Source organism: Brassica napus, chromosome C3 (assembly GCF_020379485.1).
Source record: "Brassica napus cultivar Da-Ae chromosome C3, Da-Ae, whole genome shotgun sequence".
NCBI classification, from domain to species: domain Eukaryota; kingdom Viridiplantae; phylum Streptophyta; class Magnoliopsida; order Brassicales; family Brassicaceae; genus Brassica; species Brassica napus.
In genome coordinates, this window is record NC_063446.1 from 23,212,679 (window position 1) to 23,229,623 (window position 16,945).

The 16,945-nt window shown below is 38.1% G+C and overlaps 5 protein-coding genes and 1 pseudogene across 14 annotated transcripts; 5 read left to right on the top strand and 1 right to left on the bottom strand.

Annotated features, from left to right (window-relative positions):
* Nucleotides 1-929: 929 nt before the first annotated feature.
* On the top strand, nt 930-2,674 carry LOC125583342 (putative Delta(7)-sterol-C5(6)-desaturase 2). The gene is made up of 3 exons (XM_048750067.1): nt 930-1,681; nt 1,891-2,196; nt 2,272-2,674. Exons 1-3 carry the CDS (start codon nt 1,456-1,458, stop codon nt 2,580-2,582), a joined length of 843 nt encoding a protein of 280 aa, XP_048606024.1. The 5' UTR covers nt 930-1,455; the 3' UTR covers nt 2,583-2,674.
* A 370-nt stretch (nt 2,675-3,044) lies between these two features.
* Nucleotides 3,045-4,948, top strand: LOC125583343 (putative Delta(7)-sterol-C5(6)-desaturase 2). The gene is made up of 3 exons (XM_048750068.1): nt 3,045-3,614; nt 4,143-4,448; nt 4,525-4,948. Exons 1-3 carry the CDS (start codon nt 3,389-3,391, stop codon nt 4,821-4,823), a joined length of 831 nt encoding a protein of 276 aa, XP_048606025.1. The 5' UTR covers nt 3,045-3,388; the 3' UTR covers nt 4,824-4,948.
* A 742-nt stretch (nt 4,949-5,690) lies between these two features.
* On the top strand, nt 5,691-8,859 carry LOC125575568 (putative lipid phosphate phosphatase 3, chloroplastic). Of its 8 annotated transcripts, none has more exons than XM_048750061.1 (9): nt 5,883-6,188; nt 6,266-6,354; nt 6,719-6,830; nt 6,994-7,215; nt 7,311-7,508; nt 7,814-7,904; nt 7,991-8,179; nt 8,261-8,320; nt 8,398-8,859. In XM_048750061.1, the coding sequence occupies exons 4-9, from the start codon at nt 6,997-6,999 to the stop codon at nt 8,622-8,624; spliced, it is 984 nt and encodes a 327-aa protein (XP_048606018.1). In that variant the 5' UTR covers nt 5,883-6,188; nt 6,266-6,354; nt 6,719-6,830; nt 6,994-6,996; the 3' UTR covers nt 8,625-8,859. The 8 variants fall into 8 exon arrangements, with proteins under 8 accessions (XP_048606022.1, XP_048606019.1, XP_048606021.1 ...); XM_048750063.1 differs by having other exon boundaries at nt 6,266-6,328; nt 6,741-6,830; XM_048750060.1 differs by having other exon boundaries at nt 5,884-6,188; nt 6,266-6,328.
* Nucleotides 8,860-10,121: 1,262 nt separating this feature from the next.
* Nucleotides 10,122-12,153, top strand: LOC106438946 (stearoyl-[acyl-carrier-protein] 9-desaturase 5, chloroplastic). Of its 2 annotated transcripts, none has more exons than XM_048750055.1 (4): nt 10,122-10,350; nt 10,623-11,127; nt 11,190-11,630; nt 11,712-12,153. In XM_048750055.1, exons 1-4 carry the CDS (start codon nt 10,229-10,231, stop codon nt 11,832-11,834), a joined length of 1,191 nt encoding a protein of 396 aa, XP_048606012.1. In that variant the 5' UTR covers nt 10,122-10,228; the 3' UTR covers nt 11,835-12,153. The 2 variants fall into 2 exon arrangements, with proteins under 2 accessions (XP_048606012.1, XP_048606011.1); XM_048750054.1 differs by having other exon boundaries at nt 10,150-10,350; nt 10,617-11,127.
* A 195-nt stretch (nt 12,154-12,348) lies between these two features.
* On the top strand, nt 12,349-14,611 carry LOC125583339 (annotated as a pseudogene).
* LOC125583340 (tyrosine--tRNA ligase, chloroplastic/mitochondrial-like) lies at nt 14,553-16,940 on the bottom strand. Of its 2 annotated transcripts, none has more exons than XM_048750049.1 (2): nt 16,740-16,940; nt 14,553-16,211 (listed from the first exon to the last, which is right to left on the bottom strand). In XM_048750049.1, exon 2 carries the CDS (start codon nt 16,159-16,161, stop codon nt 14,671-14,673), a length of 1,491 nt encoding a protein of 496 aa, XP_048606006.1. In that variant the 5' UTR covers nt 16,162-16,211; nt 16,740-16,940; the 3' UTR covers nt 14,553-14,670. The 2 variants fall into 2 exon arrangements, with proteins under 2 accessions (XP_048606006.1, XP_048606007.1); XM_048750050.1 differs by having other exon boundaries at nt 16,641-16,756.
* Nucleotides 16,941-16,945: the final 5 nt, after the last annotated feature.

Here is a 16,945-nt window from a genome sequence, read left to right on the forward strand (position 1 = left end):
ATATGAGTTTTAAACCATGCACCGTATTTGCTCCCTTTAATGGCCTAAGCCCCAACCCTCCTTCACTTTTTGGGATACAAACATCCCTCCAACTCACCTTTGCTTTAGAAGTTTCCAAATCTGGTCCCGACCATAGGAAAGCGGAGCACAGCCTCTCTATTTCTTTCAAGCAGCTACCTGGCAAACGGAAAGCTGCCATCCAGAAGTTCGCTAGACTCGTTATTACTGAACTTAAGAGTTGTAGCCGGCCCGCGTGGGAAAGGAACCTGCCCGTCCAGCTACGCAACCTCTTTCGCACTTTCTCCACCAGCGGCATGTAATCGTTTATTTTCATGCGCTTAGGAAGAAGCGGGAGCCCGAGATATCGAACTGGTAGTTCCCCAGAAGAGAAGGGGAACGTAGATAAGATATCTGCTTTTACCGCCTTGGGGGTTCCAGCAACATAGAGTGTGGACTTTCCCAGGCTGATGGTTAAACCCGAGATCGTTCCAAAGTCACGAAATACCTTCAACACGCCTTCAACTGATCTTTTTGTTCCATCTGTGAATACCAACAGATCATCCGCGAAGCACAGGTGTGAGAGAAGGATATTTTTGCACCTAGGGTGATAGCCAAACTGCTCTCTATCTACCGCTTTATCCAACATGTGAGAGAGTACATTGATGCAGATTACAAACAAGTAGGGAGAGAGAGCGCATCCCTGACGCAGACCCCTTTTGCTTTGGAAAAACCCTGCTAGTTCACCGTTGACTTGAACGGAGAAGGAAGGCGTGCATATGCATAGCTCAATCCAGTGAATAAAAGCCTCAGGCATGTTTAATGCCCTCAGAGTATTCAGTAAGAATGGCCAGTGCACAGAGTCGAAAGCTTTTGCAAGGTCGATTTTGCAAGGTCGATTTTCATTTGCATGTTTTGTCTTTTTTTTACAACCCTTTTTTTACTTTCTTCTTCATGTGTCTCAATCTTTACAACTATTTTGTGTCGAACCATTTACCGCACATTTGCTGTCTAAACGTTCTTCTTTCTTGATTAACTAGTCACCAGCATTATTGACCATTAGAGAAAAGATTATGCAGTGTAGTCCCTGAACTTCATACGTATTTAGAAAAAAGACCCTAGAGAACCAATTCTACATTTGCTGCAAGCCACTGTATAATAATAACGTTAGTTGCAAATCCTTTCAACAGAAGTTCTGTTTATCACAGAACATTTAACCAAACAATGGCTTTTAACTCTGATAGTAATAAAAACATGAGGCTGAATATAAGTTGGGGGTGTAGTCTTGTAAATAGTCTAAATACCATGGCATATATAAAACAATTACACGTGTTTCAAAAAATAAAGATAAACAAATTACACAAAGCGTTGAAGACTTGACATCTAGCGATGTAGACGCAGAATATTATCTCTCTCATAAAACGCATTATCAGAGGTTGACTTTCCCACGGCGGATACATGGCGGCAGAGAATGGGTTTCTTACTCAGTTCGTCGACGAGACAACGTTTTACAACCGGATCGTCCTGAGTCACCTCTTGCCGGCGAATCTATGGGAGCCTTTACCACGTTTCCTTCAAACATGGCTCCGGAGCTACCTCACCGGAAACTTATTTTACTTCATCTCCGCCTTCCTCTGGTGCTTCTACATCTATTACCTTAAACGCAATGTTTACATCCCCGAAGGTGACTTTATTTTAGTTTCATGTAAACTGTAAATTGTAATGTATTTGGTTCGGTTTCGGTTCTGTATTTGGATAGTTCAGTTATTTTATTTTGGGATTTTGGTTAATTTGGTTAGTTTCGATTCGAAATTTTGGTTAGTTTGGTTTGAAGCATTAATAATTTGTCTTAGTTCTGTTTTTTGTTTTTAATGAATCTACAATTTACTTCAGATTCTATTCCTACAAGAAAGGCAATGATTCAGCAAATACATGTGGCAGTGAAGGGTATGCCTTGGTATACACTTTTCCCAACTGTCTCTGAGTATATGATCGAGCGTGGTTGGACCAAATGTTACTCTACACTTGACCAATTCAACTGGTTCCTCTGTTTTGTTTACATCGTGCTCTATCTCTTTATAGTTGAGTTTGGTATGTATTTGGTTCACAAAGGGCTTCATGACATTAAATTTCTCTATAAGCATCTCCATGCCACCCACCACATGTACAACAAACAAAACACACTCTCTCCATTTGCTGGTAAGTCACGCCCTCTAATTTCAAAACACACTCTTTCCATCCATTTACTTGAAACGTTTTTGATTTTTTTCTCAGGGTTTGCGTCCCATCCATTGGACGGGATACTTCAGGCTGCACCACATGTGATAGCTCTGTTCATAGTGCCGGTTCATCTCATAACGCATATGAGTCTTTTGTTTTTGGGAGGGATATGGACAACGTGCATCCATGATTGCATCCATGGTAATATCTGGCCTATAATGGGTGCAGGGTACCATACAATACACCATACTACATACAAGCATAACTATGGTCAATATACCATTTGTATGGATTGGATGTTCGGCACCCTTAAGATTCCTGTAGCCGAAGATAACGGCTTAGATCAGAAAGCTAAGTGTGATTAATGTTCAAAGTTCACTTGTGGGTGTCAGTCTCTTTCAATGATATTATATATTTTCAAGATGATATTTCAAGATTTGGATCTTTTGATTCAAAATCTGATGATTTGGGGTCTATGTGCCTTTTACCTATCTTAAATTCTTTAGATTTTGTGTAGTGATTTGCGGTGTCAAGTTTACCATAACCTTTCTAATGATCTATTAAAAGTCTAGCCAAAGTTTTACATTAGCCAGCTCTTTTTTTTGTAGAAAATAGTAAACTATATATACTTTATGGTGAGGTTGCTAAAGATATAACACTATGTAAGAAGCATAGTTTGTCTTTTTCAGTTAAGGTAAGAAATCTAAAAAAAAAAGATGATGCAGTGTAGTGTAGTGTAGTGTAGTGTAGTGTAGCGTAGCCCTTAAAGTCTAATTCAGGTAAACGTTCTTCTTTCTTGTTTAACAAGTCACAGCATTATTGACAATCAGAGAAAAGATGATGCAGTGTAGCCCCTAACGTTAGTTGCAAATCCTTTCAACAGAAGTTCTGTTACAGAACTACCAACCAACATAATGGCTTTAATTCCAATAATAAAACCAAGGGGTTGTATATAAGTTTGGGGTGTTGTCTTGTAAATACTTCTTAATAAATGTTTGAAAGTAACGTATAAAGCAAGGAACATGAACAGAGATAAACAATTCACAAAGCGTTAAAGTCCCTCCATCTAGCGATTTATACGCAGAGATTCTCTTTCTCTCTCTCTCTTTCACACACACACACACACACATAATACGCATTATCAGAGTTTTAACTTTCCCACGGTGGATACATGGCGGTGGAAAATGAGTTTCTTACTCAGTTCGTCGAGGAGACAACGTTTTACAACCGTATCATCCTGAGTCACCTTTTGCCAGCGAACTTGTGGGAGCCTTTGCCACATTTCCTCCAAACATGGCTCAGGAACTACCTGGCCGGAAACTTACTTTACTTTATCTCCGGCTTCCTCTGGTGCTTCTATATCTATTACCTTAAGCTCAACGTTTACTTCCCCAAAGGTAACTTTACTTTTAATTTTCTGTTTTTCTTGTTTTCATTTATGTGGTCAAATTTTGTAGTTCTTGATGATTCTTGAGCTAAAAAAATGAAAAAAATATATTTCATTCCTCAAATTATATCACCTTGAAAATGAAAAAAAAAATTCCAACTGGATTGCACTATGTAGTAAAATTTCATAAATGCTTAATTATATTACATTCCTCAAACTATTCACCAGTTAATATGAAAAATATAATTGATATTCAATTTCATTCTATAACAATATTCCATGCCATTTCAGGAAAAAAAAACATTTCTTTGAGAAATCATTCCTAGTTGAAAAATACTGAAATAGATGAAATACTTTTGACAAAAAAAGAAGAAGATGAAATACTAATTCCATTCCATTATATTCCATTGATAATTTACTAGTTCATCCTATCTAGTTTTTACTAAATACCAGTTATTAGAGGGATCATAGTTTTTTCTTTCCTTTTTGTCTTAGTTTTGGTTTTTTATTTATTTTAATAATCTACCATTTGCTTCAGATTCAATTCCTACAAAAAAGGCGATGATTATGCAAATACATGTGGCAATGAAGGCTATGCCTTGGTACACACTTCTTCCAACTGTCTCCGAGTATATGATCGAGCGTGGTTGGACCAAATGTTACTCTACACTTGACCATTTCAACTGGTTCCTCTCTTTGGTTTACATCACACTCTATCTTCTTTTGGTTGAGTTTATGATTTATTGGGTTCATAAAGAGCTTCATGACATTAAATTTCTCTATAAGCATCTCCATGCCACTCATCATATGTACAACAAGCAAAACACACTCTCTCCATTTGCTGGCAAGTCACACTCTCAAGAACTCTCTTTCAAAACACACACTCTCCATTTACTTAAAATGTTTTTGTTTTGTTTTAGGGCTCGCGTTCCATCCTTTGGACGGGATACTTCAGGCAGTACCGCACGTGATAGCTCTGTTCATATTGCCAATTCATCTCATAACGCATCTGAGTCTTTTGTTTTTGGAAGGGATATGGACAGCGAGCATCCATGATTGCATTCATGGTAACATATGGCCTATAATGGGTGCTGGATATCATACCATACACCATACTACATACAAGCATAACTATGGTCATTATACCATTTGGATGGATTGGATGTTTGGCACCCTCAAGGTTCCTTTAGCCGAAGATGACAACGAGAAAGTAAAATGAGATTAATGTTTCAAAATTCACATTCTTTTCTTTTCCATTGCATGCATGTGTTGTTCTTCTCGTGAGTCTTAAAAGCTTTGTAATCACTTTGTTGGAATAAGAAACATGACTTGCACTATTTGCTGCAAAGTTTCTGACTTTTCTTTTAATTTTCAATTCTAAAATGTTGTGTATTTAGACTTATATGGTAGGTGAGGCTGCTAAAGATATAAGCTTATGTAAGAGGCATAGTTTATCTTTTTTTCAGCCGTTAACAAATTTTATTTCTCCTTGAAAAATATCATATAGTACCATGTTTATATGAAGTTAAGACTACTTCATTCTATACATCTATCTCTTAAATAAAAGTTAAATATCAGCTTCCTCAGGAAAACCAAGTATTGGTGTCTAATGGTCAAACGTGCATTGATAATCAATAAACTAAATTTAATCATGGTTTGGATCATTGGATGTGAGCTGATTTCGAATTTTGAACTTAGAGGGACAAATAAATTCAAACTTTGATTTAAAAGGAGAAACAAATATTTTACTTTTATTTGATGGGTATACAAAATGTAGTATTAATTCCGCGTGAACATTGTGTTATATCATAGTTCTGAAAGAAATAAATTATTTAAATTTAAATTAAGGTAAAAGATTTTAAGTTAAGGTAAAAAATCTGTAAGGTAGAAAAATAAGACAACAAATCAATTTTTTTAAAACTTAAGCTCTAATTGCAACACAAGTATAACGCTTCTATCTTGTATAAAAATGTGTTTCATCATGAGTTGCAACAAGACGCGTGCTGCTCTCTCTCAATCTCTCTGTTTCATCCGCCGTGAAAATAGAAATACACCTTTTTTTTTTTTTTTTTAACTAACCCACGTTTTCTTCCTTACCATCAAAAACAACTCATACGGCGAATCGACCAGACTCAGTTTTTTTTAAAAAAAAACTCCTCCTTTTCTGCTTTTTCAGACACGAGATAATCGAACAGAGTCAGGTAATTTTCACTCTCTAATTCTGTTTTTTTTTTAAATCTATTTTTGTATAAAGTTCGCTCCTTTGACATGGGTTTTATAGTATTTGTGTCGACATAACAAAACATTTAGATTGCACACTGCTCCCCACTTGTGTTGATTAGGTTGTCCCACAGAGTCACTATTACTTTGATTACTCTGATGTTGAATTGGGGTTTCATCTACTCATCACGAAGGCTTTTACCTGTCTTACTTCCCTCTTTCTTGAATCTTAATTCTTGTCCACCAGCTTAGCTTTTTTTTTTCCCTTTATTGCTACTCTTCAACTAACTTCTTTTTTGGGGACTTTTTTAACTGCTACGTTAATACACGGAGTCTGTTCCTCGTTTTGGCGGTTTTTTTCCAGGTTTGTCGGTTCTTCTTGCGCCAATGGTTTTGGAAAAAAAAAAGGTTTTTAAATTGGTGGTTTTATATTTCTTTCAGTGTGTGTATGGTGAATCTAATTGCCAAGTGTTGAGTCTCTAATTAAACCTTGTAATTTGCAAAGTAAGTGACTCTTGGTTCCAGATTTGGTGAGATCACAATCTACTTAATCATTCTTTTGTTCAGTGCAAGTTTTGGCCTGAAGTTATAAAGGATTCATCTCTCATCTTTTGTCTTGTGGTTCTGTGTATGAAGAAGTTCGTTGTAGATAATAGGTTTCTTATAAACTTTAGTCTCTAGCTTGAACATGGAAAATGGTTATTGTATTAGAACAAAACCAATTAGTTATGGGCAATGACATATTTAGCTTTACCCAAAAGATTGAGCTGTGAATTAGTAAGTCGTTAGAAACGTTGTCCTTGGACATAATTAGTAAGTCGTTAGGAATGTTTCTTCATTATTTTTATTGTGGTAGTTCTTTTATAAAAACTTTTTACTTTTTGCCCGGACCAGTTTGTGATTATTGAGATCTTAGGCTGTAACAAACCGGGGGACCTGAGATTTCAAGAAAATTGCTGATAATTGAGTTTCACCATCTGAAATTCAACTCGTAGAAACCTAACAGGTAAAGAGACCCCTAACTGTATTTGTCTTTGGTTGTTCTTGAGTTCATGTTGTTATCTTTCTTGCTTAGATTGTTGGCTTTTTCCATCTCTGTGGCCGCTTTAATGTAAAGAGAAAAAGGGAAGATTATTTGATTAATCTCATATTATAATGTCTCTGAGCAGGACATGATGAGAGAGGCGCAACAAGGCACTCACACTCTGAGGTCCCACGGAATGACACTAGCAAGAACTCACATGCACGACTGGATCATACTCGTACTACTCGTCATCCTCGAGTGCATCCTCCTCATAATCCACCCGTTTTACCGCTTTGTCGGTAAAGACATGATGACTGATCTAAGCTACCCTCTAAAGAGCAACACCGTACCTATCTGGTCTGTCCCGGTAAGCAAGCTTCCCCACTAACTCAAAGCTATTAACATTTAACATTTGACTGCAGACATCATTCACAACATAAACAAATCATTCCTTTCCTTCAGGTCTATGCGATGCTGCTGCCACTGGCTATATTCGTCTTCATCTACTTCCGTAGGAGAGACGTATACGATCTTCACCACGCGGTGCTAGGTCTGTTGTACTCTGTTCTGGTGACGGCTGTGCTTACTGATTCGATAAAGAACGCAGTTGGTAGACCGCGTCCTGACTTCTTCTGGCGTTGTTTTCCTGATGGCAAAGCTGTAAGTACTCTGTTTCAATATAGATGATGTTTTGAGAGATTTTATTTTTTCATAATAGAAGAAGATGTTTGCACAAATATAGATAAATTTAATTTTATAAAAAACCTGTGTAGCTAATTGTATTTTTTGTTATATCTATTTATAATTAAATAAATTAGTTTTTAATTATATTTTAGTGAAACTTTTGAATAAAAAGTGGTTTTCTTAATATATGTGCATTAAGGTAAAACATCATGGGAGTACTACTACTATTGTGTGTTTTAGTTCATGTTCTGTCTTTTGAGTTTTGTTTTTTTGCTTCTCAGGTTTATGATAGTCTGGGTGATGTGATATGTCATGGTGATAAAAGTGTTATAAGGGAAGGGCACAAGAGCTTCCCAAGCGGACACACTTCATGTACTAAGACCAAACCTTTCTTGAGCATTAATAATACAGAACACTAGAAAGAAGCAAAAGAGAGTGAATAGTTTTGGCTATTGTAGGGTCTTTCGCGGGACTAGGATTCCTGTCGCTGTACTTATCGGGGAAGATTCGAGCGTTTGATGGTAAAGGACACGTTGCGAAGCTGTGCATTGTCATACTCCCTTTGCTAGTTGCAGCTCTTGTTGGTATCTCTCGTGTGGATGACTATTGGCATCACTGGCAAGACGTCTTTGCTGGAGGCTTGCTAGGTATGCTTGTTTTCACTCTCTACTCAAAAAGATCAAAACTTGTTTCCCCTTTAAACATCACACCGTCGTCTAAACTTGCAGGTCTTGTGGTCTCTACGTTCTGTTATCTTCAATTCTTCCCGCCACCATATCGCACTGAAGGTGAAAAGAGAATTGTTGATTCCTTTTGAGAAGATAAGTGTTGTGAATTGAACAACAAATGTATGGTCTTTTTGTAGCTTGGGGACCATATGCTTACTTCCTTGTGTTGGAGGCGGCACGAGCTCAAGCTCAAGCTCAAGCTCAAGCTCAAGCAGCAGAGAATGAAGCGGCCCAACGACCGCCTCAGGGTGATAACGGTGAAGAGGAAGACGGTGGGTTTATGGGACTACATTTGGTGGATAATCCGAGTATGAGGAGAGAAGAAGCAGATGTAGAAGCTGGTAGAGTGCCGTCTAGAGGCTGAGATTATAAAGAATCACTGAAGCTGGTTTGGTTGCAGCTTAGGACACTTTTGCCTTGTTCTTATACATTCTTTTGTTTGCTTACTTGTCTTTTGGTGTTTGGTTTACAGTTTATTGCTTTTAATTTGTTCAGTTCAGTTTTGTCGAACCAAATGTTAAAGCCAAAACGCTTCTATAATCTCCACTCCATGTTATAGATTAAACGAAATTAATGAAGAAAACGCTATTGAAAGATCATGCGTTTTAGCGAAGGTAGTGTACTAATCCCTTATATACTAAAGCGCAAGTCGTTTTTCCAATCAAAATCTGACACGTGGAAAATCATTTTAAAAATTAAAAAACAATTGACATGTGGAAAAACTAAAAAACTATAAATAAATAATTAATTTTTTTTTCTGAAGTTCCTATTTTCTTTAGTCTAAATATTAACTACCTATTTCTTATTTTAAAAAAAAAAATTTAAGCTACGTTGATTTATATATTTTCCGTATTTTCTTCAGTATCTTTTGTATAATAAAAGCATAAATCAATTGACCAATAAGTCAAGTTTATTTTTCAAAAGAAAAACAAATTACTGAAAAGAAAAACAGTTGAAACAAGAGAACAAACCAATTTATTTTTAGTTTTACTCTACAAAAAACGAAAAGAAGAAAAAACTGTGTCAATTGCCTCAACCATTGCAGCCACGATACCCACCTCTTACATTACATCAACTTTAAATGCACACTAGAATCACTTTGACAAAAAAAATTACTTATAAAAAATTATTCCAAACACTTTTATTTTTTTTCCACAAAGTAACCAATGCTTTCATCTTTCGTTACTTTGATTTTCTTCTCTTGAAAACGCTGTTGAAGTATATAAAATGATTTTAGAGAAGATGAAGTGAAGGTTATACTTGCTTTTTGGAAATTCGTGGTTAGTGGTGTAGACGAGTTCAGATAATACTCCGTCAGTTTTATTTTAAGTGTTACTTTGAGTTTGTGCATACGATTAAGAAAATAATTAATTTTATATATTTCTTATATAAAAACACAATTATCTTTACACCTAACCATATTCCAACCAATAAAAAAGTAAATTGTTAATAAAAATTAATAAATTTTGCATTGAAAGTTGAAAATGAAACTTATTTTATAACAAATTTTTTTTTCTTAGTAGGAAATGGAGGGAGTAGTTGTTTAGTAAAAGAGTAAACGATAAAATTTTAACTTTTAAGTCTACATTTAATTATCTTCCCTTATGAAGTTTTATTTATTTTTTTAGTTTTTTAGTTTTTTTTCTGCAGAGAAATCATTGCTGCTGCTAGGTCTTCAAGTGATAAGGTGAATAAATTTTAGAAGATAATTAAACAAGAGAATGTTAATCATTTTCTTATTCCGTACAACTAGTGGGTTATATATCACTCGACACATGGGCCTGTGAAATAAAAGAGAATTTAATGGGTCAAATATCAGTAGGCCCATGGGCCTGTTAATACACATGGCTCCACGCCCTCTTGTCTTGTTTAAACCTTCACATTTGTCACAGTAGCATAGAAATAATCGAAGAAACCTCTTTCCATCTTCCATTGATTTGAGTTTCTTCCAGCAGAAAGTAGAGGAAAATGGCTATGTCTATGGATCGGATCGTCGTTTCCCCTTCATCTTACGTTTGCCGTCCCTCTCAAGCTCGGGGATCCAGATCTTCCGTAGTTTCCATGGCTTCCACGATTCGCTCCGCTTCTACGTGAGTTTTTTTTTTTCCTCGCTTCATTGCCTGATCTGGTGATTTAGATTTGAGTGTCGATCGATGATAAGTCTCTAGATTCGGTTGATCACATTGATTATTGAATGAAATGAAAAATAAACTTCTTGATCACTATATATGGTTTAGTAAAAGGAAGCTAAACCAACTAATAACCGTTAATACAGCCTATATATCAACTAATAATGAATTGTATTGTAGTGTTAGTAACTTAGTCTTAATTCATTTGAAATTCTATTTTTGGCTAATTACAGAGAGGTTACTAATGGAAAGAAGCTCTACATCCCTCCACGAGAAGTGCATGTCCAAGTGAAACACTCTATGCCACCACAGAAGCTGGAGATCTTCAAATCCTTAGAAGGATGGGCTGATGAGACCCTCTTGACTTACTTAAAACCCGTTGAGAAGTCCTGGCAGCCTACAGACTTTCTCCCGGAAGCTGAGTCTGAAGGGTTCTATGACCAAGTCAAGGAGCTGAGGGAGAGGTGCAAGGAGCTTCCTGATGAGTATTTCGTGGTGCTTGTTGGTGATATGATCACAGAAGAAGCGCTTCCGACTTACCAGACCATGTTGAACACCTTGGATGGAGTTAGGGATGAGACGGGAGCGAGTCCTACTCCTTGGGCGGTGTGGACGAGGGCTTGGACTGCTGAAGAGAATAGGCATGGGGATTTGCTTAACAAGTATCTTTATTTGTCTGGGAGAGTTGACATGAGGCAGATTGAGAAGACTATTCAGTACCTTATTGGCTCTGGAATGGTAAGTTCTTATGTTTCAAGTTCTGAATTGATTTGCTTGATTGATTTGTATTGTCTTTGTAGGATCCTAAAACTGAGAACAACCCTTACTTGGGTTTCATCTACACTTCCTTCCAAGAGAGAGCCACCTTCATCTCCCATGGAAACACTGCCAGGCTGGCGAAAGATCGTGGAGACTTGAAACTTGCGCAGATATGCGGGACCATTGCTGCTGATGAGAAGCGCCACGAGACTGCTTACACCAAGATTGTGGAGAAGCTCTTTGAAATTGACGCTGATGGCACGATCCTGGGACTGGCTGATATGATGAAGAAAAAGATCTCAATGCCTGCACATTTAATGTACGATGGCCAAGATAATAACCTCTTTGAGCACTTCTCAACCGTTGCCCAGAGGCTTGGTGTCTACACTGCAAAGGACTATGCTGATATTCTGGAGTTTCTTGTTGAACGGTGGAACGTTGAGACTTTGTCAGGCCTTTCTAGTGAAGGACACAGGGCCCAGGTAAATTGGACTGCTTGGTTTGCTTTGTGTATTTAATTGGGCCCTGAGCTTGAACTCTGACTCTGTAAATGCCTTTGACAGGACTTTGTCTGCGGATTACCTGCAAGAATCCGCAGAATTGAAGAGAGAGCTCAAGGAAGAGCCAAGGAAGCAGCCAAAAACGTGCCATTCAGCTGGATCTTTGGTCGAGAGATTAGGGCTTAAGCAAAACAGTTCTCTATCAGATTATGCCCAGAGTAAGCCATAAATTTCGTCATCTATGAGGAACCACTTTTAAGACCACGAAAGTTCATTTGAATATGTTTTGTTTTCCACGGAACATTGTAGATAAAGGCTTGTGGTTAGGTTATGTTTCTTGTTTGAATTAGTTCAAGACCAAAAAAGCTGTTTTGAGTGTTTGTAGTGTCAGTGTCTCGTTACCAAAGCACAAAACTTAAGAGTTTGCTCTTTATATTTGGTTCTCTTTATGTTGTATCAGTACCGAATAATGCTCTCATAAATAAAGAAAGGTTTGTAAACTCAATGGTTTTCTCTCTTGCAGTTAATAACTAAACCAAGGCTGACAGTTTTATTACCACACCAAATATGAAACTTAAGAGAACGTTTTAATACATTTGAAACAGAGTAAAGACCAGAATGAATACCACCTTGACTGATTCAAACAAGAAAGAAGAAAGACTTGATTCAAAATCTTGTTTTTTTCGGCTTAACTTCAACTCTCATTCACCAATTCGTAGTAACGAAATTACACTTTTACAAAATTTTCACCCCACGTACAATATCAGGATCTAGTATCACCGAGGAACACTTAGAATGATCATACGCTATCCGAATCATTTCGATATTGTATTTTTCACTACTACAAAAATCAAAATCTTGTTTTGCTTTTAAAACATAAGATTTTTTTAATAGAAATTTGGTTAATTTGAAGTTAGAAAAAGAAACTATATGTTTTGCAGGAGAAGTACTCCACTTTTATATTCCTTCCAACTATATCCTCAAAATGTTTAAAAATAGAAATTGGAAGAGAGAGAGAGAGAGAGAGAGAGAGAGAGAGAGAGAGAGAGAGAGAGAGAAGGGTTTTTGGGGGTTTAGAATCAGAAACTGCAGCTGAAGATAGTCTGTGAGAGAAAGAAGCAATGTGGAGATCCATTTTATGCCGATCGCAAAATGCCTCTCGGAACCTCTTCGCTACTCGAATCTCGACGAAGAAGACCCATTCTCCTTCGCTAACATCCCTTCCCAGGCTCTCATACGCTTCCTCTGAAAATGCTTCCCCCCGAAACCTCAGGCTCTTCTCCTCGACCCCTACTGAAGAGAAGAACCCATTTTCATCAGCCTCAGAGCTCGCCCACGAAGAATCAAATCCTTCCCATTCTGGGTTCTCCGAAAGTCATGATTTTTATGTAAATGGTGCTGAGATTGCTACAATTGAAGCTTCTGACGATGGATCCGTTGCACAAGTCGAGGAAGTGACTCAATTTGACGAGGAAAAGTTTGAATCTTTGCTATCTCTGTTACGAAGTGAAGAAGAGTCTTTTAGAGTTTGGTCTGAAGACGCTCGACGTCGATCTAAACTCAGACCTTGTCGTCAAAGTGTTTGAGTCCCCAGGAATCTCAGGTAAGAACTTGATTAGGTTTCTCAAGTGGGCAACTAATAAGAAACAAGAGATCACTCTCACCACATCGCTTGTGGAATCTCTCCTTGTAGCAATATCTGTCGAGGGACGTAGATTAAACGCTTATGCTTTGTGGGATTTGGTTAAAGAGATTGGCGAGAATGAGAGTGTTTTGAATCTGGAGATAATGAATGAGTTGATAGCACTGCTTGGGAAGCTTGGCAAGTCCAAAGCTGCTTTTGATGTGTTTAGTAAAACAGAAGAGTTTGGGTTTACTCCGAATGAGAAAACATATTACGTGACGTTGGAGGCGCTTTGTAAGCGGTCGTTTATGGAATGGGCAGGGGCTGTGTGCGAGAAGATGCTCAAGAGTGGTGTGTTACCAGAGGGAGGAGACCAGGTTGGTAACATCATCACTTGGTTTTGTAAGGAAGGGAAGGCTGAAGAGGCTTATTCTGTTTACGAACTGGCAAAGGCGAAAGAGAAGTTGCTGCCTCCTAGTTCTGTTGCTACTCTGATAAGTGCGCTTTGCAAGAACGATGGGACTGTTGCGTTTGCTCAGGAGATGTTGAGTGATCTATCTGGAGAAGCTAGGCGACAAGGGATCAAACCGTTTTCTGATGTGATCCGTAGTTTATGCAGGATGAAGAATGTTAAAGACGCCAAAGCTTTGCTATTGGATATGATCTCGAAAGGGCCTGCTCCCGGGAATGCGGTTTTCAATTTGGTTGTCCACGCTTGTTCGAGAAGCGGAGATCTTGATGAAGCCAAAGAGGTTTTGAAGTTGATGGAGAGTAGAGGTTTGAAACCAGACGTATACACATACACCGTCATCATCAGCGGGTATGCTAAAGGAGGGATGATGAACGAAGCTCAAGAGATGCTAGCAGAAGCGAAAAAGAAACATAAGAAGCTTAGTACCGTGACGTATCACTCTCTCATCCGAGGATACTGCAAGATTGAAGAGTATGACGAAGCTTTGAACCTTTTGAATGAAATGGAGAGTTTCGGAGTGAGGCCTAGTGCTGATGAGTATAGTAAGATGATACAATCATTCTGCCTCAAAGCGTTGGGTTGGGAGAAAGCAGAGATGCTGTTTGAGGAGATGAAGCAGAAGGGCTTGCACCTCAATGCCATTACTCAGGGGCTAATAAGAGCAGTTAAAGAGATGCAATCTGAAGATGATAGTTCACTAGCTGCAGCATAGAACTGGATCTGATCTTTATTTTTTACATTTGTGCTATCAATCTGGAATAGCTTTTGAAGATGTTTTTCTTGGTTTGAAATCCCAAAAGATACATTGTTTGTGCTCAAGTTACTGGTAGCATTCTCCAATAAGGTTTCAATCCAAATGTTTTATTATCTTCCGGTTTTGTATGGTGAAAACGTAAACCAATAATACATCATTTTTGTAAAAAATCTTAGGAAATTCTGATGACTACTTTGTTCTTCTTGCCTGAAGAGAGAACAAGACCTTTCCCTTCAACAATGTCTCCCTCTTCAACTCTCTTATTATCATCATCAACTCTCTCATTGTTCATATAAACTCCACCTTGCTTCAACATCCTCCTTGCTGCAGACTTACTCTCAAACAACCCTGAAGAAACAGACACATCCACAATAGAAACACCTGAAACTCGATCTATAGACAGTGAGCAAGTCGGTATATCCTCTGCAATTCTCTCAATCAAGTTCCAATCAAGCTTTGTCTCAGCTCCTGGTCTTAAAGCCTCCGTTGCTTTCATTGCTTCCTTCAAACCCTCTTCACCATGTACAAATCTCGTTACCTCTTCCGCAAGCTTCATCTGCGCGGTGTTGGGGACATACCCAGGCTTCCTCATCTCATCTTCCAACATCTTGATCTCATCCAAACTCAAGAAAGTTAACGTCTTCAAGAAGCGTATCACATCAACGTCTGGAACTGAGAAGAAGTACTGATAGAACTTATAAGGCGACAACATGGAAGGAGATAGCCAAATAGCTCCATCTTCTGATTTTCCAAATTTTGTCCCATCGTTTTTCAGTAGGAGAGGGAACGTTAGCCCGTAAGCAGCTTCTTCGGGTTGGAGAATCTTACGGATCAAATCAGTTCCAGCTGTGATGTTGCCCCACTGATCACTCCCACCTATCTGAACATTGACCCCTTCCTTGTCCAACAAGTGAACAAAGTCATATCCTTGCAGTAACTGATAGCTGAACTCGGTGTAGCTCATACCTTGCTCTGATTCCAACCTCTTCTTCACACTCTCCTTTGCCATCATTGGTCCAACTCTAGCGAACCGACCAACGTTTTTCAGAAAGTCTAGCATCGTCATGTCTTTCCACCAATCATAGTTATTAAAGATCACATGATTGCCACCAAGAATCTTGACGAGGATGTTTTTAATCCCGGCGATGTTTTTCTCCAATGTAAGGGAGTCAAGCTCAGGTCTCTCTAGGCTTTTGCCAGATGGGTCACCAACGCGTCCAGTGGCACCACCGATCAAACCAACGGCTTGGTGTCCACATCTTTGGAACCAAGAGAGGACAATGATACCAAGGAGGTTACCCAAGTGTAAACTCTCAGCCGTTGGATCAAACCCGCAGTAGACTTTTAGCGGAGCTACGTTGGGATCAGAACAAGCAGACCTGAGATTTTCGCTGGTGACTGACTCCAGGAGTCCTCTTTCTTCGAGTATATCAACTACATTTGAGCGAGAAGCAGCTGTCTCAAGAGAGGAAGTAGAAAACTTAACAGAGGAGAACAGAGGAGCTCTAGAAGTGGAGAAAAGCTGATGAGCTTGGACCCTTGTGAAGAACGTGGAGGAGGATGATTCAAGTACAGAAGCGGCACGTAAAGGAGATAACAAGGCTCTGGAACAAAAAGGGAAGATACTTCTTGAAGCAAGGGTCACTCCTGTTGCATATGCCATAAGGTTTACTATATTGCCCTGACCTTTCTTCAGTAGAGAAGCTGGTAGAACTAAATAGAAGAAAAAAATAATCAGCTGAAAACAATGGTAAAGAAATCTTTTGTAAAAGCAGAACAAAAGTCATTAACATACAACAGTACTTGCGTTGGTCATTTCATTACAATAAAACTATTTGTCTTTATGTAGAAACAGATCGAAAAAAAGGAATCTTTGCTTTTCCTTTCCTCTGTTTCGACTCTGATAGGAAGGAAAAAAAGACTAGCCTGGCTAATTGCAAAACTGCAAAGTCATGTAATGTTAAACAAACCAATTCAATTAAAAGCCTAATTAAAGGAAAAAAACTGATTTCCAAATCCAAAATTCTCAGGCAGGCAGGCAATTTAACAAACACCTTATGTGCATTGACAATAAACCCAGGAACAAATAGTTCAGTCTCCAAAAAAATTGTAAATTTTCAGAGGAATCATTGCATCTCAGACCTTAATGCATTTCAAGAACTTCAAGCAAAGACTAGAGAACACAACTAAAAATGGATAAAAGAATCAAACTTTGAGGGTGAAAGAAGTGAGAGAGCTTACTGGGAAAATGGACTTCGTTTTCGAACTTTTTGCTTTGCCACACAGACCAAAATGCTTCAGATTATTTGAGATTAACATGGCAAACCGGAAAAGTCTCCGGTTTAAACTTCAGACATAGAAAACCGGAAATTTAATTTCTTATTAAAATAACTAGGTAAAGAAACCGTGCGGAAACTGACAAATATAACTGCTTTGAGTAAATAAAT

Bases quoted from the DNA above. Each gene is read 5' to 3' on its own strand.
- LOC125583342 (XM_048750067.1), top strand. From the start codon at position 1,456: ATGGCGGCAGAGAATGGGTTTCTTACTCAGTTCGTCGACGAGACAACG. The intron at 1,682-1,890 runs GTGACTTTATTT...AATTTACTTCAG, and splicing joins CAATGTTTACATCCCCGAAG to ATTCTATTCCTACAAGAAAG. The intron at 2,197-2,271 runs GTAAGTCACGCC...TTTTTTTCTCAG, and splicing joins CACACTCTCTCCATTTGCTG to GGTTTGCGTCCCATCCATTG.
- LOC125583343 (XM_048750068.1), top strand. From the start codon at position 3,389: ATGGCGGTGGAAAATGAGTTTCTTACTCAGTTCGTCGAGGAGACAACG. The intron at 3,615-4,142 runs GTAACTTTACTT...CATTTGCTTCAG, and splicing joins CAACGTTTACTTCCCCAAAG to ATTCAATTCCTACAAAAAAG. The intron at 4,449-4,524 runs GCAAGTCACACT...GTTTTGTTTTAG, and splicing joins CACACTCTCTCCATTTGCTG to GGCTCGCGTTCCATCCTTTG.
- LOC125575568 (XM_048750065.1), top strand. From the start codon at position 6,997: ATGATGAGAGAGGCGCAACAAGGCACTCACACTCTGAGGTCCCACGGA. The intron at 7,509-7,813 runs GTAAGTACTCTG...TTTGCTTCTCAG, and splicing joins GTTTTCCTGATGGCAAAGCT to GTTTATGATAGTCTGGGTGA. The intron at 7,905-7,990 runs GTACTAAGACCA...TGGCTATTGTAG, and splicing joins CCCAAGCGGACACACTTCAT to GGTCTTTCGCGGGACTAGGA.
- LOC106438946 (XM_048750054.1), top strand. From the start codon at position 10,229: ATGGCTATGTCTATGGATCGGATCGTCGTTTCCCCTTCATCTTACGTT. The intron at 10,351-10,616 runs GTGAGTTTTTTT...ATTTTTGGCTAA, and splicing joins ACGATTCGCTCCGCTTCTAC to TTACAGAGAGGTTACTAATG. The intron at 11,631-11,711 runs GTAAATTGGACT...TGCCTTTGACAG, and splicing joins GTGAAGGACACAGGGCCCAG to GACTTTGTCTGCGGATTACC.
- LOC125583340 (XM_048750049.1), bottom strand. From the start codon at position 16,161: ATGGCATATGCAACAGGAGTGACCCTTGCTTCAAGAAGTATCTTCCCT.